Source organism: Liolophura sinensis, chromosome 7, assembly GCF_032854445.1.
Source record: "Liolophura sinensis isolate JHLJ2023 chromosome 7, CUHK_Ljap_v2, whole genome shotgun sequence".
NCBI lineage: Eukaryota > Metazoa > Mollusca > Polyplacophora > Chitonida > Chitonidae > Liolophura > Liolophura sinensis.
In genome coordinates, this window is record NC_088301.1 from 3633907 (window position 1) to 3653669 (window position 19763).

At 41.4% G+C, this 19763-nt stretch overlaps 1 protein-coding gene across 1 annotated transcript in view; it reads right to left on the bottom strand.

The window, feature by feature from the left end:
• The window catches only part of LOC135469830 (proteasome adapter and scaffold protein ECM29-like), a 52322-nt gene that overhangs the window by 5518 nt on the left and 27041 nt on the right, over window positions 1-19763 (bottom strand). The window contains exons 27-45 of the mRNA XM_064748439.1: window positions 18679-18747; window positions 18212-18329; window positions 15949-16119; window positions 15136-15215; window positions 14208-14313; window positions 13659-13706; window positions 13045-13166; window positions 12183-12345; window positions 10287-10346; window positions 9312-9401; window positions 7851-7917; window positions 7579-7670; window positions 5533-5599; window positions 4815-5027; window positions 3210-3421; window positions 2623-2666; window positions 2287-2332; window positions 1297-1443; window positions 226-409 (exon numbers count right to left, since the gene is read on the bottom strand). Coding sequence (XP_064604509.1) covers window positions 226-409; window positions 1297-1443; window positions 2287-2332; window positions 2623-2666; window positions 3210-3421; window positions 4815-5027; window positions 5533-5599; window positions 7579-7670; window positions 7851-7917; window positions 9312-9401; window positions 10287-10346; window positions 12183-12345; window positions 13045-13166; window positions 13659-13706; window positions 14208-14313; window positions 15136-15215; window positions 15949-16119; window positions 18212-18329; window positions 18679-18747 — 2099 coding nt within the window. The remainder of the gene's footprint in view (window positions 1-225; window positions 410-1296; window positions 1444-2286; window positions 2333-2622; window positions 2667-3209; window positions 3422-4814; window positions 5028-5532; window positions 5600-7578; window positions 7671-7850; window positions 7918-9311; window positions 9402-10286; window positions 10347-12182; window positions 12346-13044; window positions 13167-13658; window positions 13707-14207; window positions 14314-15135; window positions 15216-15948; window positions 16120-18211; window positions 18330-18678; window positions 18748-19763) is intronic.

Here is a 19763-nt window from a genome sequence, read left to right on the forward strand (position 1 = left end):
ACCAGTCAATATACAACGCCTTGGTGGCCATTTCCACCGGTGTCCACCGATAATGTTAGGCAGCAAAAACAAGGCCAACAGTCTTCTTGTTGACTTGTTCGGTATGCTTATATTGTAAGCTTACAATATGTACACAATAAGCCTGGTGCACCAACAAAACATGTACATGGCTGCAGTCCTCTATCCTTGCAGGTCACACTATCTCTGAGGGGTGGGGTTACCTACCCTGGGTCTCCTGGACTGATGGCCAGGCCTGACCGATCACCTCGTACCCCATCTCTTCAAAGTTCAGGATTTCCTCCACACTATGATGTTCTTCTTCTTCTTCCTCTTTGTCTTCCTCTGAGTTAGCCTTCTGTATAACAACAACAACAACATATTTTCCAACAACAACGCAACACTTTTTAAACTTAAATTTGAGACCTCATCAAGAAAGATTAGTTTACAACAATACAGCAACTGCATATATCAATAGCAAATATGACAGTTATCTATTTATTTGATTATTGTTCAGTCCCATACCCAGGAAACTTTCACTGATGTAATGGCAGTTTTATGGGCGGAGGACAGTGGACTGCCTGTGGTAAACCACCAACTCTCGGCAGGTTACTGACAAACTTTCCCATATATAACACCTGGTAGCTGGACCCTGACGGCAATTAATTGACATCAAATGTTACTTTCCCAATATATGTACATTAAAGACAGTGCAATGTTACAGTAGAAACCAATACATTCCAACACTGCAGACTGTTGCACTACAATCCATTTTACATAACAACGGCTCAAGGTCCTGTTTTACACTAGTGCCACAACAGGCCATTAAAAAACATGCCACCTCTCCATTATACATACAAGTTGTCTTCAATGAATGCTTAGACTGCTTTTGAACTGGTGGGAATTTGGGCTCCAAAGGCCTCACTCAACGCAAACTTTTTTCTAAATAAAAGATAATTTTGGTATCCAGCAAAAAAATGATCCAGGTTCCCTCAAGAACCAGATTTCAAAGAAAAAAGTTAACATTTCTGCAAATATTTGACATTTTTTATCATCTACTTGCAGCTGAAATTTACTGAAGGCTCATCATATTTGTGCCGAGAGCATTTCACCTTGCCTCACCTGAATTCCCAACCTTCTGCCCTGATTACAGTGAAATGATCCTCAATATGCTGACATTTTACACCTCTGCAGATTTGCAAACCAGAATATGCATCTTCTTTTTGGCTCAAAATGAGTGTTACATTGAGGCATATATTTTTCAGGTAAAGAAGAATAGTTTTAGAAAAGTGGCTGTACCTTATCTAAGTATGGTGTGAGGATATCCCATGTGTCTGAGAAACGGTCAATACTGTATGTCTCCAGGATAGCTCCTAAACATCGCACAGCCTCCACTTTGTACCCCAGGTTCTCCTTCCTACACTCCTTCAGCACTGCCTCAAGCACCTGAGATGTGAACATACTGAGACATGAACAAGACACAACATGAACACAATAAAACAAGAACAGAGAGAGAGCCATAAACACATGAGAGACATGAATGCAATGAGTCAGGAATGGCATGAGACATTGAGCCCAATGACAGAAGAACGTGACCAGAAATGGGACACCACAGAGAAGATTAGAGTATGACATGAATACAATAAGAACAATAATACATTCATGAAAACAATGAGACATTCATGAGAACAATCAGACATTCATGAATATAATGAGACCTTCATGAGAAGAATCAGACATTCATGAGAAGAATCAGACATTCATGAGAACAATCAGACATTCATGAGAACAATCAGAAATTCATGAAAACAATGAGACATTCATGAGAACAATGAAACATTCACGAATACAATGAGACATTCATGAGAACAATGAGACATTCATGAGAGCAATGAGACATGGGCAATCTGGGACATCGACACATTGGGGCATATAATAAAGCACATCTGGAACATTGGGTACATTGAGTAAGTAAATGTCAGACAGCTCAGGAATCAAGACATCACCCAAAATATAAGATAGCTTAGAATTACCAAACATACATATATATCAGGCCGCTTAGAAGTAATAAAGACATACATATCAGCATTAATAAGTGCTACACAGTCTTTTTGTCGTTCTCATGTTGCTATCATCACTTCAGCTCACACAACAGTGTAAATGACAACATTGTGGTGTGATTTCGGGTAATTTTCACATTCACAATTTCATCAGTGTTTAAAGCCGAGCTGAAGAATTCTTCATGAACATAATGGCAGTTGGGTTATTTGCATATTTGCAAGTACTGACCTGGTCAGTGGTAGGCTGTTCCTGTGGGACTGGGTCACTATTCAGGCTGAAATACAAGGTGTAGAACAGGGTACCTGTATACCATACATCATAAATGGAGAACACAGTATTAAAAACTGGCTCATACCAAAGCTGTGCACATGAAGTGAAAACAAAACTCACAGAAGAAAAACATTTGTGTCATGGAACTTAAAAAAACTTTTAGAGGAATCATTTAGCCCTAAGACATGTAAGAGTTGAAAAAAAAATTTAAAAATTACAAAATCAATGAAAGGAGCAATAATTACATTCAATATAAAATTTTAATTTTTTCTTTACCATATAGGTAGTACTTACCTACAGGATGTACATACAGTTGATAAAGCTTTCAGTAAGGCCTCCTGTAAAACAGAATAAGGAGAGTTCAGAGATTAATCAATAATTCACACACCTGCACTGGTACTGTACTGATAATCATCTTAGTAACTTACATTTGTTTCACCGGCCCGGATGGCACAGTTGGTAGAGCGTCCGCTTCGGGGCCGGTAGATCCAGGATCAATCCTTGATCGAGTCACACCTAAGACTTTAAAAGAGTAACTTCCTCGCTTGGCGTTCAGCATGAAGGGGATAGTGCAACGACTGGTTGACCCGTATCAGTATAATGGCTCGGGCGGGGCGGCTTACTTGCCTTCGGTAAGTCGTCTCAGTGAAGCAGCACTAAATAAAAGAGCGGTGGAAATCCGTCCTGCATCAAGGAGGCACATTACACGTACATGCACCTTAATGATTCCTTCGTCGTCATATGACTGAAAAATTGTTGAGTACGACGTTAAACCCCAAGCACTCACTCACTCACTTACATTTGTTTCAACATTCATTAATGCCACCATCAGACATAATTAGTTCATATGAAAATTCACAGGTGCGATGCCTCGTACTCACCTTTCCTGTCCACGTCCTTCCAGATAGGGCCCTCAGGAGGGCATTCAGCAGGGTACCCAGGTGAGGTGCCCCCAGTGAGACACCCAGTTTGGAGGCCATGGTGCTTATGGCCATGGCAGCCTGGGCCTTGGTATGCCAGGAGGGGGAACCTATGGCCACACACAGCAACTGTACGGTCTCCTCCATGTACAGACGCAGCCCACCTTCTGTACCTGTCGGTCAGAACACAACAGCGGTGAGGGGTTTTGTCGAGCACATTTACATACATGTTCTGCAGATTTCTTTTTCTTTGTTCGTATTCAAACATTTCATAGCACTATATTCGGTGAACGAAACAGATGTAAAACAAAACATCAATTAAAAACAGTTTCAGATATACACATTTTTCAGCTGAAATTTACTTTAATCTTTTGTTTTCTCACTTTTCAACCATCAATAACTTCACCTGTGACACCATCCCATCCATATTTTGTCCATGTCCATGTACCATCACCCTGTGCACTTTAAGTGTTGCCTCTGGTGCCCTGTACTCTTAACATCACCTGGTGCATTGAACAGGTTACCTCACCTGTCATGCTGTACATGTGGCCTCACCTGGTGTGGTGTACCTGTAGCCCCACCTGGTGTTCTGTACATGTGGCCTCACCTGGTGTGCTGTACATGTGGCCTCACCTGGTATGCTGTACATGTAGCCTCACCTGGTGTGCTGTTCATGTAGCCTCACCTGGTGTGGTCTACCTGTAGCCTCACCTGGTGTGCTGTACATGTAGCCTCACCTGGTGTGGTCTACCTGTAGCCTCACCTGGTGTGCTGTACATGTAGTCTCACCTGGTGTGCTGTACATGTGGCTTCATCTGCTGTGTTGTACATGTAGCCTCATCTGGTGTGCTGTACGTGTGGCCTCACCTGGTGTGGTGTACCTGCATCCTCACCTGGTGTGCTGTTCATGTAGCCTCACCTGGTGTGGTCTACCTGTAGCCTCACCTGGTGTGCTGTACATGTAGTCTCACCTGGTGTGCTGTACATGTGGCTTCATCTGCTGTGTTGTACATGTAGCCTCATCTGGTGTGCTGTACGTGTGGCCTCATCTCGTGCTCTGTACATGTGGCCTCGCCTGGTGTGGTGTATTTGTAACCTCACCTGGTGTGCTGTACGTGTGGCCTCACCTGGTGTGCTGTACGTGTGGCCTCACCTGGTGTGGTGTACCTGCATCCTCACCTGGTGTGGTGTACCTGTAGCCTCACCTGGTGTGCTGTACATGTGGCTTCACCTGGTGTGGTGTACATGTGACCTCACCTGGTGTGGTGCACCTGCATCCTCACCTGGTGTGGTGTACCTGTAGCCTCATCTGGTGTGCTGTACATGTGTCCTCACCTGGTGTGCTGTACATGTGGCCTCACCTGGTGTGGTGCACCTGCATCCTCACCTGGTGTGGTGTACCTGTAGCCTCACCTGGTGTGCTGTACATGTGGCCTCACCTGGTGTGGTGCACCTGCATCCTCACCTGGTGTGGTGTACCTGTAGCCTCACCTGGTGTGCTGTACATGTGGCTTCACCTGGTGTGGTGTACCTGTTGCCTCACCTGTGCTGTACACTTAACCTCACCTGGTGTGGTGTCCAGCCAGACCTCCTGCCAGACTGTGGTCTCCTCTTCCCCCGACTGACTCACCGCCACCCTCTGCCCGTCCTGTCCCCGCTTCTCATGCATGGCAAAGAAGGCCAGAGGCATTGCAATGGCGCCATGTTTCTTCAGGACGTCAGAGCTGTGATGACTGATCGCCTGTAGGGTCAGGCCACATGCCTGATGTGCCACCTCATCTGTAATATGCAACATTTGTTTGTTTCTTTATTCACTGCTTTATGCCAGTCTTCAAAATAAAAGACAAAACTTTCCGATCTAAGAATGTTCTTTTTGTAGCATAACTGTGGTCAAGCATATTTAGCTAGCACATATACATCTATGCATAAAGGATAGCTCTCTCATCTAACCGTTTCCAGTACACTGGGTGTCCTCCCATCATAATTCTGGTTGCCATCATGGAAGTGAAATATTCTTGAGTATGGCATACGGAACTGATCAAATAAATACATTATACTGTGTACACAACTTTGGTAAAATAAAATGAAACAAGCATCCAGAGGATCCTGAACAATATGACTAGCGGTACATGTACAGGTAGACAGTAATTCAAAATGTCTACTAATAAACCTACATGTGTGAGTTTCAGAGACTTCACACCATCTGTAAAATAAATCTGTTATTCTGTTGTTAGTAGATTAAAAGAGGAAAGAAGTTAATACATGGATAAATGTATATCCTCACCATCTTTCTCCATATACCATGATTTCAGCCTCTCTATTAACTTTTCTATACTGCTGTCTTTGGCAATCTGAAAAGAGACAAAACTCTGTAGAATAGTCTTCAACTCATACCATTATTAGTACATAATTATATAGAACTAGAGTGAATTTTCTCCCCTCAACACCAATTGACTTAACCAATGAATACACAATAGGTTTAAAGGCCAAATCAAATTAAAGAATACCAGAAGAAAACTACATGTGTCTAATGGAAATAACCTACTAGCAGAATGCATATACATGTAGCCTGTCAGTGGTAACAAATACACTGATATCCAAGATAATGTGTAATACCTGATAGTTTGGTCTGACAGCCTAGAAAAAAGATAGATGTGGTTAGGAGCTCACCTGTAGGAGACACACGATAGCAACACTTCAGCTCAATACTGAAGTCATGAATTTGGTAATTTATGGTAATTAGTATGCACACAGAGCATCAGCGAGTCAGCATATAAGTTATGAATATTGTAATTTATGGTACAATATTTAATATGCCCGCAGCGAATCAGTGATGGAATGTTCCCCTCGTGTTTTTGTCCTTTACACGTGTGAAAAATCTGACCTCAATATATGCAGTACTTTTTAAGCTAACACCCCTAACATTTTGTTTAACATCTGCCGATGCCGATATAAGATGATGTACACCTGTACACAAAAGTAAAAAAATAAAAAACAGATTTTTTTCTAAGAGCAGTGTATGTACACAAGACTTCCTGTTCAGTAATGAAAAGTTTAAAGAACATACACTTGACAAAACCCCAAAACCAAAGTTGGCTTGTGCAAGTCTATTAGATGTACACATGCCTTACCAAGGATGATCTAGTCATGCATAGAATGTAACTAACACACCACAAGATGAACAAACCACAAAACCAACGTTGGCTTGTACAAGTCTAATAGATGTACACATGCCTTACCAAGGATGATCTAGTTATGCATAGAGTGTATCTATAACTAACACACCACAAGATGAACAAACCACAAAACCAAAGTTGGCTTGTACAAGTCTAATAGATGTACACATGCCTTACCAAGGATTATCTAGTCATGCATAGAATGTATCTATAACTAACACACCACAAGATGAACAAACCACAAAACCAAAGTTGGCTTGTGCAAGTCTATTAGATGTACACATGCCTTACCAAGGATTATCTAGTCATGCATAGAATGTAACTAACACACCACAAGATGAACAAACCACAAAACCAAAGTTGGCTTGTACAAGTCTAATAGATGTACACATGCCTTACCAAGGATTATCTAGTCATGCATAGAATGTAACTAACACACCACAAGATGAACAAACCACAAAACCAAAGTTGGCTTGTACAAGTCTAATAGATGTACACATGCCTTACCAAGGATGATCTAGTCATGCATAGAATGTATCTATAACTAACACACCACAAGATGAACAAACCACAAAACCAAAGCTGGCTTGTACAAGTCTAATAGATGTACACATGCCTTACCAAGGATGATCTAGTCATGCATAGAATGTAACTAACACACCACAAGATGAACAAACCACAAAACCAAAGTTGGCTTGTACAAGTCTAATAGATGTACACATGCCTTACCAAGGATTATCTAGTCATGCATAGAATGTATCTATAACTAACACACCACAAGAAGAACAAACCACAAAACCAAAGTTGGCTTGTACAAGTCTATTAGATGTACACATGCCTTACCAAGGATTATCTAGTCATGCATAGAATGTAACTAACAAACCACAAGATGAACAAACCACAAAACCAAAGTTGGCTTGTACAAGTCTAATAGATGTACACATGCCTTACCAAGGATTATCTAGTCATGCATAGAATGTATCTATAACTAACACACCACAAGATGAATAAATCACAACACCAAAGTTGGCTTGTACAAGTCTAATAGATGTACACATGCCTTAACAAGGATTATCTAGTCATGCATAGAATGTATCTATAAATAACACACCAAAAGATGAAAAAAAACCCAAAGTCTGTAGACATAGACATACCTTAGCAAGGTGGCCTAAGGCTGAAGCAAAACATTTGCGTATGGCACTGTTTCTGTCATGGAGGCCATTCAACAAGGACCCCATGAGTTTACCTGCAAGTGAAAGTACGTGTAAAAGTAGTGCATTGTAGGTGCTGTTCTGTCCACAATGATATAGTTCACAGATTTTTCTTTCCCAAATCTTAACACCTGCCCTGGAATTTCTATAATTCTATTTTAAGACACAAATAGGCATTACAATATTATTAACATGAGTTGAAACTAAAACCTTACCCGTAAAAGGGGCCAGATCCTGAGGACAATGGTGAACCAGGGAAATAATAAAGCTGGAACATCCGGCCTGAAAAAAAACAGCACGTGTAATTTTGCTTTACGTATATTTGAATTCCATATCTGAATGATTATTCAAGTGGTTGCCCTGCTAAGTATTAAAAAAATAATTGCTCAAATGAGGTCAATCGGCAGAACTTACGTCCAAAAGCCTGATCACTAAAGTGAATGCCATAGATTCCTACACCTGTACAGCATTTTCACCTTGGTTCCTATTTCAATCACGTATCTCACCTTGGTCCCTATGCCAGCCATGTACCTCACCTTGGCTCCTACACCATCCATGTATCTCATCTTGGTCCCCATGCCAGTCATGTACCTCACCTTGGTTCCTACACCATCCATGTATCTCACCTTGGTCCCTATGCCAGTCATGTATCTCACCTTGGTTCCTACACCATCCATGTATCTCACCTTGGCCACTATGCCAGTCATGTATCTCACCTTGGTCCCTATGCCAGTCATGTACCTCACTTTGGTTCCTACACCATCCATGTATCTCACCTTAGTCCCTATGCCAGTCATGTATCTCACCTTGGTTCCTACACCATCCATGTATCTCACATTGGTCCCTATGCCAGTCATGTATCTCACCTTGGTTCCTACACCATCCATGTATCTCACCTTGGTCCCTATGCCAGTCATGTATCTCACCTTGGTCCCTATGCCAGTCATGTACCTCACTTTGGTTCCTACACCATCCATGTATCTCACCTTAGTCCCTATGCCAGTCATGTACCTCACCTTGGTTAGTACACCACCCATGTATCTCACCTTGGTCCCTATGCCAGTCATGTATCTCACCTTGGTCCCTATGCCATCCATGTATCTCACCTTGGTTCCTATGACAGCCATGTATCTCATCTTGGTCCATATGCCAGTCATATATCTCACCTTGGTTTCTACACCATCCATGTATCTCACCTTGGTCCCTATGCCAGCCATGTATCTCACCTTGGTTCCTACACCATCCATGTATCTCACCTTGGTCACTATGCCAGCCATGTATCTCACCTTGGTCCCTGTGTCAGTCATGTATCTCACCTTGGTTTCTACATCATCCATGCATCTCACCTTGGTCCCTATGCCAGTCATGTGTCTCACCTTGGTTCCTTCACCCATCATGTATCTCACCGTGGTCCCTGTGCCAGTCATGTATCTCACCTTGGTTCCTACACCATCCATGTATCTCATCTTGGTTTCTACACCAGAAATGTATCTCACCTTGGTCCCTATGCCAGTCATGTATCTCATCTTGGTTCCTACAACAGTAATGTATCTCACCTTGGTTTCTACACCAGTAATGCATCTCCGTTTGGTTCCTACATCAGCCATGTATCTCACCTTGGTTCCTATGCTAGTAATGTATCTCACCTTGGTTACAGTACAAATATTTTATCTCACCTTGGTTCCTACGCCAATCCCGCCACGTATCAGGTCAGTCAGCCTGGGGACAAGCTCCTTCAGCACGGTCTCATCCACGTACTGTACACACTGAATACCACAAACACAGACATTTGAAGTCGAATAACTTCACTAATTCTCTGTTCTTTGACAAAGACACAGCCTTTCACTGACCTCTGCAGATAAGGTAGTAGAGATCACAACGTCTGAAAAATGTCTAGCAAACTAGCAAACTAGCTATGTAAATTCACCAAAGTATATTGCCACAGAAACAAAGAACATCATACAAATCGGCAAAAACATATATATTCACATGTATACCCATAGATATATCTACCACAGAATACTAAGATGTTCAAATGAATCAGTGACTCAAAAATATTTTTTTTATACTTACATTAGTATTTTGTATATATGAGAGTCAGGATTATGGGTTGAGGTTGAGAAGTATGATTTCAGAACCTATATTTAAACTCTAGACATTAAAAAATGTTATCTTAAAAAGCAATATATCAAAATTTCACCTCCCAGTACCAACAACTAAGCATTGTGACAATGTTTTAAATTTTAACATCACTCAAATATGGCCAGAACTTCACCACTGACAACTTACAAGATGTCAATCTACAGATCATTAAACTACACCACTGACCACTCTGACCAAGGGCTAATGTGCTTTACAGTCCAGCAATACTAGTCATAAGCTTTTGACATCAGTCAATGTGTTTATAACTATTTATTTATTTATTTGTTTTATGCTGTACTCAAGAATATTTCACCTATGTGACGGCGACCAGCATTATGGTGAGAGGAAACCGAGCAGAGCCCGGGGGAAACCCACGACCAACCGCAGGCTGCTGGCAGACCTTCCCACATATGGCCTGAGAGGAAGCCAGCATGAGCTGGACTTGAACTCACAGCGACTATTTATCATTACAAAAGGAAAGTGATAAAACCGAAGTTGGCACTCCATACCAAGTTGACAGTCTCCATCATAGGCGACATCTTTGAAGCTGCTATACGCACAGTATCAATCTGGTGACAAAAAAGCAACAAAAACTCAAAAAAATCTCCTGATAACCATTTGATAAACTTCAAAAAGACAATTCGTAATTAAGAAAAAACAAGTTTCTTAGTTTGGGACAGCTGTTGTCAAAATTTTAAACTTTATACCAGAATATAACAGATAATTTATTTTGTAGACAAACTGTTCACAGCTGCAAAAACTTCAAACTTCAGACAAGACAATGTGTTCACCGATATTACAACAAAGATAGTTCATCTTTTTTCATGACTACAGTTAGCATGTACACTCAGATAGTTCATCACCTGCATGTCAGTCTGTTATTATATTATCCTGTGTCACCTGACTACTGTTAGCATGTACACTCAGGTAGTTCATCACCTGTGTGTCAGTCTGTTATTACCTTGTCCTGTGTCACCTGACTACTGTTAGCATGTGGACTCAGGTAGTTCATCACCTGTGTGTCAGTCTGTTATTATATTATCCTGTATCACCTGACCACTGTTAGCATGTACACTCAGGTAGTTCATCACCTGTGTGTCAGTCTGTTATTACCTTGTCCTGTGTCACCTCACTACTGTTAGCATGTACACTCAGGTAGTTCATCACCTACATGCCAGTCTGTTATTACCTTGTCCTGTGTCACCTTACTACTGTTAGCATGTAGACTCAGGTAGTTCATCACCTGCATGTCAGTCTGTTATTATATTGTCCTGAGTCACCTGACTACTGTTAGCATGTGGACCCAGGTAGTTCATCACCTGTGTGTCAGTCTGTTATTACCTTGTCCTGTGTCACCTGACTACTGTTAGCGTGTAGACTCAGGTAGTTCATCATCTGTGGGTCAGTCTGTTATTACCTTGTCCTGTGTCACCTGACTACTGTTAGCGTGTAGACTCAGGTAGTTTATCACCTGTGTGTCAGTCTGTTATTACCTTGTCCTGTGTCACCTGACTACTGTTAGCGTGTAGACTCAGGTAGTTCATCACCTGTGTGTCAGTCTGTTATTACCTTGTCCTGTGTCACCTGACTACTGTTAGCGTGTAGACTCAGGTAGTTCATCACCGGTGTGTTAGTCTGTTATTACCTTGTCCTGTGTCACCTGACTACTGTTAGCGTGTAGACTCAGGTAGTTCATCATCTGTGGGTCAGTCTGTTATTACCTTGTCCTGTGTCACCTGACTACTGTTAGCGTGTAGACTCAGGTAGTTTATCACCTGTGTGTCAGTCTGTTATTACCTTGTCCTGTGTCACCTGACTACTGTTAGCGTGTAGACTCAGGTAGTTCATCACCTGTGTGTCAGTCTGTTATTACCTTGTCCTGTGTCACCTGACTACTGTTAGCGTGTAGACTCAGGTAGTTCATCACCGGTGTGTTAGTCTGTTATTACCTTGTCCTGTGTCACCTGACTACTGTTAGCGTGTAGACTCAGGTAGTTCATCATCTGTGGGTCAGTCTGTTATTACCTTGTCCTGTGTCACCTGACTACTGTTAGCGTGTAGACTCAGGTAGTTTATCACCTGTGTGTCAGTCTGTTATTACCTTGTCCTGTGTCACCTGACTACTGTTAGCGTGTAGACTCAGGTAGTTCATCACCTGTGTGTCAGTCTGTTATTACCTTGTCCTGTGTCACCTGACTACTGTTAGCCTGTACACTCAGGTAGTTCATCATCTGTGTGTCAGTCTGTTATTACCTTGTCCTGTGTCACCTGACTACTGTTAGCGTGTAGACTCAGGTAGTTCATCACCTGTGTGTCAGTCTGTTATTACCTTGTCCTGTGTCACCTGACTACTGTTAGCGTGTAGACTCAGGTAGTTCATCACCTGTGGGTCAATCTGTTATTACCTTGTCCTGTGTCACCTGACTACTGTTAGCGTGTAGACTCAGGTAGTTCATCGCCTGTGGCTCCAACCCACTAACTGCCTCTAATAAGGCCACCACTAACACTGGGATATGAGGCTTTAACAACACTCCGGCATTTTTGCTGATCTTCAGTATTGTGCTCAAACTGAAAAAAAATAGGAAAAATACACTACATGTATTATAAAATGACAACATGACTGTATTGTTGAAAATAGTACCTACTTGTTTAGTACTAAAATACCTGGTCAGAACATTGAAACATCTGATCTACAGGCATTTCAACACTTACACAATCGAGTATTTCTACACTAAGTTCAGGCATTTTTGCAATTTGTACTTGATCACAGCGTTGAATACCTGATCAACATGTAACACCTAACACTTACAGAAGCCCCCCACAGTCAGGCCATGCTACATGTATAGTACAACTCACCAATATGCCTATAACACTTAACACTTACATACATGTCATGCTTCAATACTGATTACTCTAATTCCTCAATCTTTTCACATGCACAAGAGTGCAATTTATGCACCAGTTTCATTTGACTTTGGAGACAAACCCACACTGATCACTAATTTCATGGCTTTACAAAAAGTCTAATTTTACGAGTCTACACAGAATAAGGCCTTCAGAATATGCTTGAATACACCCCTTACAAACATGTAAAAAGGTTGAAGAATTACAGTAGACCATATAATATTGTATTACAGCAGCAAAATCCAAGAGGACAAATCAAATACAACTATCCATTTTAAAACAATAGAAATACAATGTAAGGGCCTAAAGTTCAATACCACTGCAGGTAGCTCACTTACTTCTGTCACACTGATTCAGCCTTACCCAATAGCTCGTACTTCTTCCACTTGACTTTTGAGGCTGTTGGACAAGAGACAAGGCAACACAAGACTGGTAGCTTTCTCTCCAATCTTCCCATTTGTCACATCACAAATCCGCACTGAAGCCTAAATAAAGAACGGATGTGGAGAGCATAACTTTCACAGATGACCCCCCTGTCAGTACATACATTGTACTTCCAGCTTGTCAATCATCTAAAAGCTAGCAGCTAACTGTCCTTTTTCTCCAGCCTCAATATTATCCTACAAACACTGAATGTGTCTCCCAAAAGGAGATTTGTGAGACACTGACCAAAGTGTGGGCTAATGCTTACTGTTCTGGAGGATGGTGTTTGCTTAACTGCTATTGATTTAAAACTGTTTTTGAGATAATTTTGTTGGTATCATGATAAAAACACCTGCCATGACACTACATTTTATACACAAATATTAGGCTGGTCAGCTTTTCAGCTATTCCCTTAATCAAATCTAAACACATCACAATATTTGCTAGGACATGGTTCATGATTAAGTCTTGATTCAATGATTACTTTTTGGCATGATACAAATAAATCTTTCCCATGCCACACTTGACAGGTACACGTGGGCCAGGATACTTACCCTACTCAAAGTCTTACAGGCAGCATCAGCAGCCAGGCGAACAGATTCCTGAAAGTACAAAATACATTGTCATCAGGTATAATTATGAAGTGGTGATATGTGGATGCTTGATTTCAAGCCCTTGATCAATGGGCACTCTGATTTTGTCATGCCCTTGATCAATGGGCACTCTGATTTTGTCAGGCCCTTGATCAATGGGCACTCTGATTTTGTCAGGCCCTTGATCAATGGGCACTCTGATTTTGTCAGGCCCTTGACATGGTGTCGATTTCTTCAAACCATAAACCTGACAACTATCACCTTACTGAAACATTCTTCAGTGCCCATAATCACCAATCAAATAAATAAATAGAGAAAGAAATAAAATGGTTGACATAAGATGGTCAAGTTGGCGATAAAACCTCTTGCATTCCAATTACATTATCATTTCATAAGACAGAGTGTAATCAACAGGGTTCTGATTCTGAATCAGCATGTAATCTTTCTTATTCTAGACAATGGGATATTAAACATCCATGTGCAGTAGGCCTAGGTATCATACAAACATACTTTGATATCATCCCTAACCCTCAAACAGGACTCCCACAGCTCTGGTAACTGGTCCACCACTTCATCGAGTTGTCTCCCCCTGAGCAGATCATTCACAGCTAAGCAACTGGTGGAGAAACAATAAACAAGAAACTATTAGCTCTCAATTGTCGGCGTGCTATCTTATAGTGGACAGACAGATATCAATGCAATAAACTGGATATTGCAGTTAGTTTAACTGTTAAACTGATGCATTTTGAACCACACATTTATGAGCAGGGAACTGAGAACGGCTGTCCATGTCAAAACGCGTACATGCTGGGCAGGATACTGCAGCAACTTAGAACACGGAACAGAGCTGATACTCTTTGGTTGGGTATAGGTATTTTTGTTTGTATTTTCTCATTGTCATATTGTTAATACTGATGGTACGGGAGAGCTCCTAGGTTTTGTGACCTCAGTCTAGATCTCCATAAAATGGCAAAATGGCGTCACCAAATGAGTGGCTAGGTACTGACGATTGTTTGCTATTTGTTTTGTTGATAAGCAATGTAGAATTTTTTAAATCTATTTAGAACATTCCTGGAATACTACTTAATTAATTCAGCTTTAGTGGCTGACTGTATGTTCACTTTTAAATACATGTACATGTCATTCAGTGGTACAACAAATTTTAGTCCAGTCCCATCTGATACATGCAAACAGGCCATTAGAAGACATTGAACAGTATATTATCTTCAGCTTTTTCCTTTAAATTTCAACTGACCGATTGTTCAAGTTATAGGCCAAAACAGCATTCTACTTTCTAAAGATTGGTCAAATTCTAAAAAAAATCCCAACTTAGCAGGTAAAAATCCATGACACCTCAGCACATAAAAACCCATGACACCTGATCAGGTAAGAGCCCATGACAGGTAAAGAAGGTCTGGTGGCTACAATGTCTGTTTACCTGGACTCCCGAACTCTCCACTGGTTGCTTGTCAGATTCTTTATCAGATCATTCAGAATCTCTTTGATGAATGTATCCACCTGAGGAAAATAACAGTGATCTGATCTCAACGATAAAACTCAACGATAAAACTCAACGATAAAACTCAACGATAGACCAGGTGATAAAACAGTATTATCTTACGACTGAAAACGTGAGATAACTGTAACAGTTACATAACACCACAGTTCCATTACTCCTGTCCTAAACTACTGTTACATTAAAGACTACCTATTGCATTTAAATATGCCTTAAAACAAACATAAATTTTGAAAAGAAGAGACAATCTTAACAGGTCTGTAACAAAGATGCAGGAACAAAAGAACTTGGCAACCAGGCAGGTTTTAACTATAACTCACAAGCAGTTTGTTTTGATATGAAATCCTGAATATATAAAAATACGTGCCTATCACCTTTACCCAGGCTTCTTCACAAGATAACAGGCTTCAGACTTGTTCACAATAAGATTCCTCAGTAAACATCACGGTTTTCAGCAACATGAAGTTTGCTTGTGTGTTAGTTGATTCTTATAACAAAAGTGATATTTCATACTACTTTAATTTTTTTTTTTTTTGCAGCCCCAAAAAATTCTAAAAACTTAACTAAAAGTAGTTTTGGGACCAGTTTGGCATGGCGCTTTGAATGACTTTGTCACATCATTCATGTTCACTCTGATAACCTTGCTTTGCCCACATGTAACACAGAAACACCATCAACGGAAAACAAAATCACTACAGAATAAGTGAAGCTTTGTGGAGAGAAGGTGTGACTCACAGTTTTCTTGTTGTCCTTGACCAGGGCGTGCCAGATGCTGCTCATGGCCGTCTGGATCTTGGGGTTAGGGTCAAACTGATACCTGTACAGCTTAGGTACGATCTGGGGCAGGTAAGGGCTGAGTTGTTCCCCTGCCTGAGCAGCGATTGTGCTGAATCCGAATGCTGCTCCCTACAATACATACATTGGGATACCAACAGACATCAAAACAGGCTCTATGTCATGCATGTTCAGAGTCCCTGACCAAAAGTTATCACACATACAGTTAAATACTCAGCTTCAATTTTCTCAAGAGTGAGTGAGTGAGTGCTTGGGGTTTAACGTCGTACTCAACAATTTTTCAGTCATATGACGACGAAGGAATCATTAGGGTGCATGCACGTGTAATTGTGCCTCCTTGTTGCAGGACGGATTTCCACCGCTCTTTTATTTAGTGCTGCATCACTGAGACGACTTACCGAAGGCAAGTAAGCCGCCCCGCCCGAGCCATTATACTGATACGGGTCAACCAGTCGTTGCACTATCCCCTTCATGCTGAACGCCAAGCGAGGAAGTTACAACTTCCTCTTTTAAAGTCTTAGGTGTGACTCGACCAAGGATTGATCCTGGATCTACCGGTCCCGAAGCGGACGCTCTACCAACTGTGCTATCCGGGCCAGTAATTTTCTCAAGAAGTCTCCACTTTAATATGGGAAAGTAGATACATGTACAACAAGTATCGTATTTCACCTCCACCTTTGTACTTTTCAAGTGTCACATTTTGCTTGATTCTGATTGATTCAGTCATCTTAAAGGACCACTTAAGAAATTTAATTCATTTCTTATTACAAAAAGAGCCCCGTGAAACCCACGACCATCAGCAGGTTGCTGGCAGACCTTCCCATGTATTGCCGGAGAGGAAGCCAGCCTGAACTCACATTGACCACATTGGTGAGAGGCTCCTGGATCATTATGCTGCGCTAGTGTGCTAACCAACTGAGCCCCCCTAAGGTATTATAGGTGTATAATAAAGTGGTACAATCCAAACTGTACTCACAATTCCCTTGCCAGTGATACATGTATGTCATATAAAATGGGTCATTTCAGATCTTTTTAGTCATATCATGTTAGCAGTTGTATAAATAGACAGGAGAAGGCATTGACATACAGGAGAAGACATTGACATACAGGAGAAAACATAGCCTGACAGGAGAAGATATTGACGGACAGGAGAAGACATTGGCGGACAGGAGAAGACATTGGCATACAGGAGAAAACACTGACGAACAGGAGAAGGCATTGATGCACAGGAGAAGACACTGACGGACAGGAGAAGGCACTGACGGACAGGAGAAAACAATGACCGACAGGAGAAGACTGACCAATAGAGGAAGACACTGAAAGACAGGAGAAGACACTGACACACAGGAGAAAACATTGACGGACAGGAGAAGACAACAACGAACAGGAGAAGACACTGACGGACACGAGCTGACATTGACGGACAGGAGACATTGACGGACAGGAGACATTGACGGACAGGAGAAGACACTGACGCACAGAAGAAGACATTGACGGACAGGAGATGACACTGACGAACAGGAGAAGACATTGGCAGACAGGAGAAAACATTGGCAGACAGGAGAAGACATGCAGACAGGAGAAGACACTGAGAGACAGGAGAAGGCAATGACATACAGGAGCAGATATTGGCGTACAGAAGAAGACATTGACAGACAGGAGAAGACAATGACAGGCAGGAGAAAACATTGGCAGACAGGAGAAGGCATGCACACAGGAGAAGACACTGAGCGACTGGAGAAGACATTGACATCCTGGAGAAGACATTGATGGACAGGAGAAGACACTGGCGGACAGGAGAAGACATTGATGGACAGGAAAAAACATTGGCAGACAGGAGAAGACATTGGCGGACAGGAAAAGACATTGACGGACAGGGGACAGGAGAAGCATGCAGACAGAAGAAGACACTGACAGACAGGAGAAGACATTGACGGACAGGAGAAGACATTGACAGACAGGAGAAGACAATGGTGGACAGGAAAAAACACTGACCGGCAGGAGAAGACATTGATGGACAAGAGTGTGCCATCTGATACTTAGGCACATCTGTATACCTATGGTGTGAGGACGGCATGTGCCTCCTAGGCACATTTGTATACCTTCAGGCTTGTGAAAAAATTGATCATCTTGGAGAACTATCAGGTCATGGAGCCATGGAACAAACTGCTATAACATCGTGTTACCCCTACAGAACACTCACCTTACGAGAGTTCCACATGGCATTGTGATTGGCCAGATGCATAAACTTGTAGATGAGGTCTGGCTGATTAAGGTCATTGGCTATAGCACACAGCTCCTTATATGTGGACAGGCCACTCCTGATTCAGAAGATTATACGTGTACCAAGTCAAGCTTTTGATCAAATTCAGCATTTCATGACACAATATTAAATTTTTATCGGTGGGAACACAAAAGGTATGTTAGGAAAGTAAAACAATATCAAGGCTATTTAGCCAATTGAATCAGCAAAGGTCCACACTCCATGGCATGAGCAGAAAGACAGCTGTGTATGCTTATGATAGAAATGATAATCAATACCATCTGAAATGACAGTTTTCGGTTGGGTGGGTGAACTTAGGATTTCAGTAAGACAAGGTGATATTTCTACAAACTGACCACCAATCAGACATGTACATGTATGTGTAGTGCACACTGAATCTATCTTACCCTTCTGGCGTCTTGCCCAGTGCCCCCTGGTCAAACACTTGGGTGTCACCTTCCACCTTCTGAGTCTGCCTGTCGATTAGAATCAACATCACCAATCAAAACATTGATACATTTGTTGCATTCATTTAAAAAAGTACATGCACAGTTAAAGTTATTTCATGGTCACAAAATTCACATTTATAATCTTCACATTCATGTATTTAATGAAGGCTTTCACCAAGTGGCTATTTAACAAAGCATTTCCATGGCAATGTACAATCTCCCAGTTATATAGCCAACATTGGAATGTCATACCAACAAAGAAAATAGAAGCTATGAACTACTTTACAAAAATCTAGGGAACCTTTCATTATTAACTAGAAACCAATCACTGATCTGCTCATGCTAGCTTCCTTTCCGGTCGTATGGTAGGTCTGCCAGCAGCCTGCAAATGGTCATGGCCGCCATTGTAGAAGTGAAATATTCTTGAGTAAAACATCAATCCAATTAATAAATAAATAAAATAAAGCAGTGTACCTTTGTTTTCTTATGGTTTTTCTATACACACTTAGTACTAAAATATATGAAGTTAAAAATTTTCAAAACAAACTCACATCTTGCATTTCAAAAATTGATTCTTGCATTTCAAAAATTGATTCTTGCATTTCAAAACTCACAATAAGCCTTTTCGATCTCATATTTAGCATTTTAAAGCACTTTAAATCAAATCTTGTCTTTCAGAAGTCACATCTTCACTGTGCCAAAGCAGAGCTCACCTGGTATGTTTCAAACTTACCTGTTTCCTGTTGTGAGCCTGTCAACTAGTTCCTGTACCAAAGCATAACTCATCTGGTATGTTTTGGAACTCACCATTTTCCTGTTCTGAGCCTGTCAACTAGTTCCTGTACCAAAGCATAACTCATTTGGTATGTTTCAGAGCTCACCTTTTCCCTGTGGTCAGTGTGTCCACCAGCTCCTGTACCAAAGCACAGCTCACCTAGAGTGTTTCAGAACTCACCTTTTCCCTCTGGTCAGTGTGTCCACCAGCTCCTGTACCAAAGCACAGCTGACCTAGTGTGTTTCAGAACTCACCTTTTCCCTGTGGT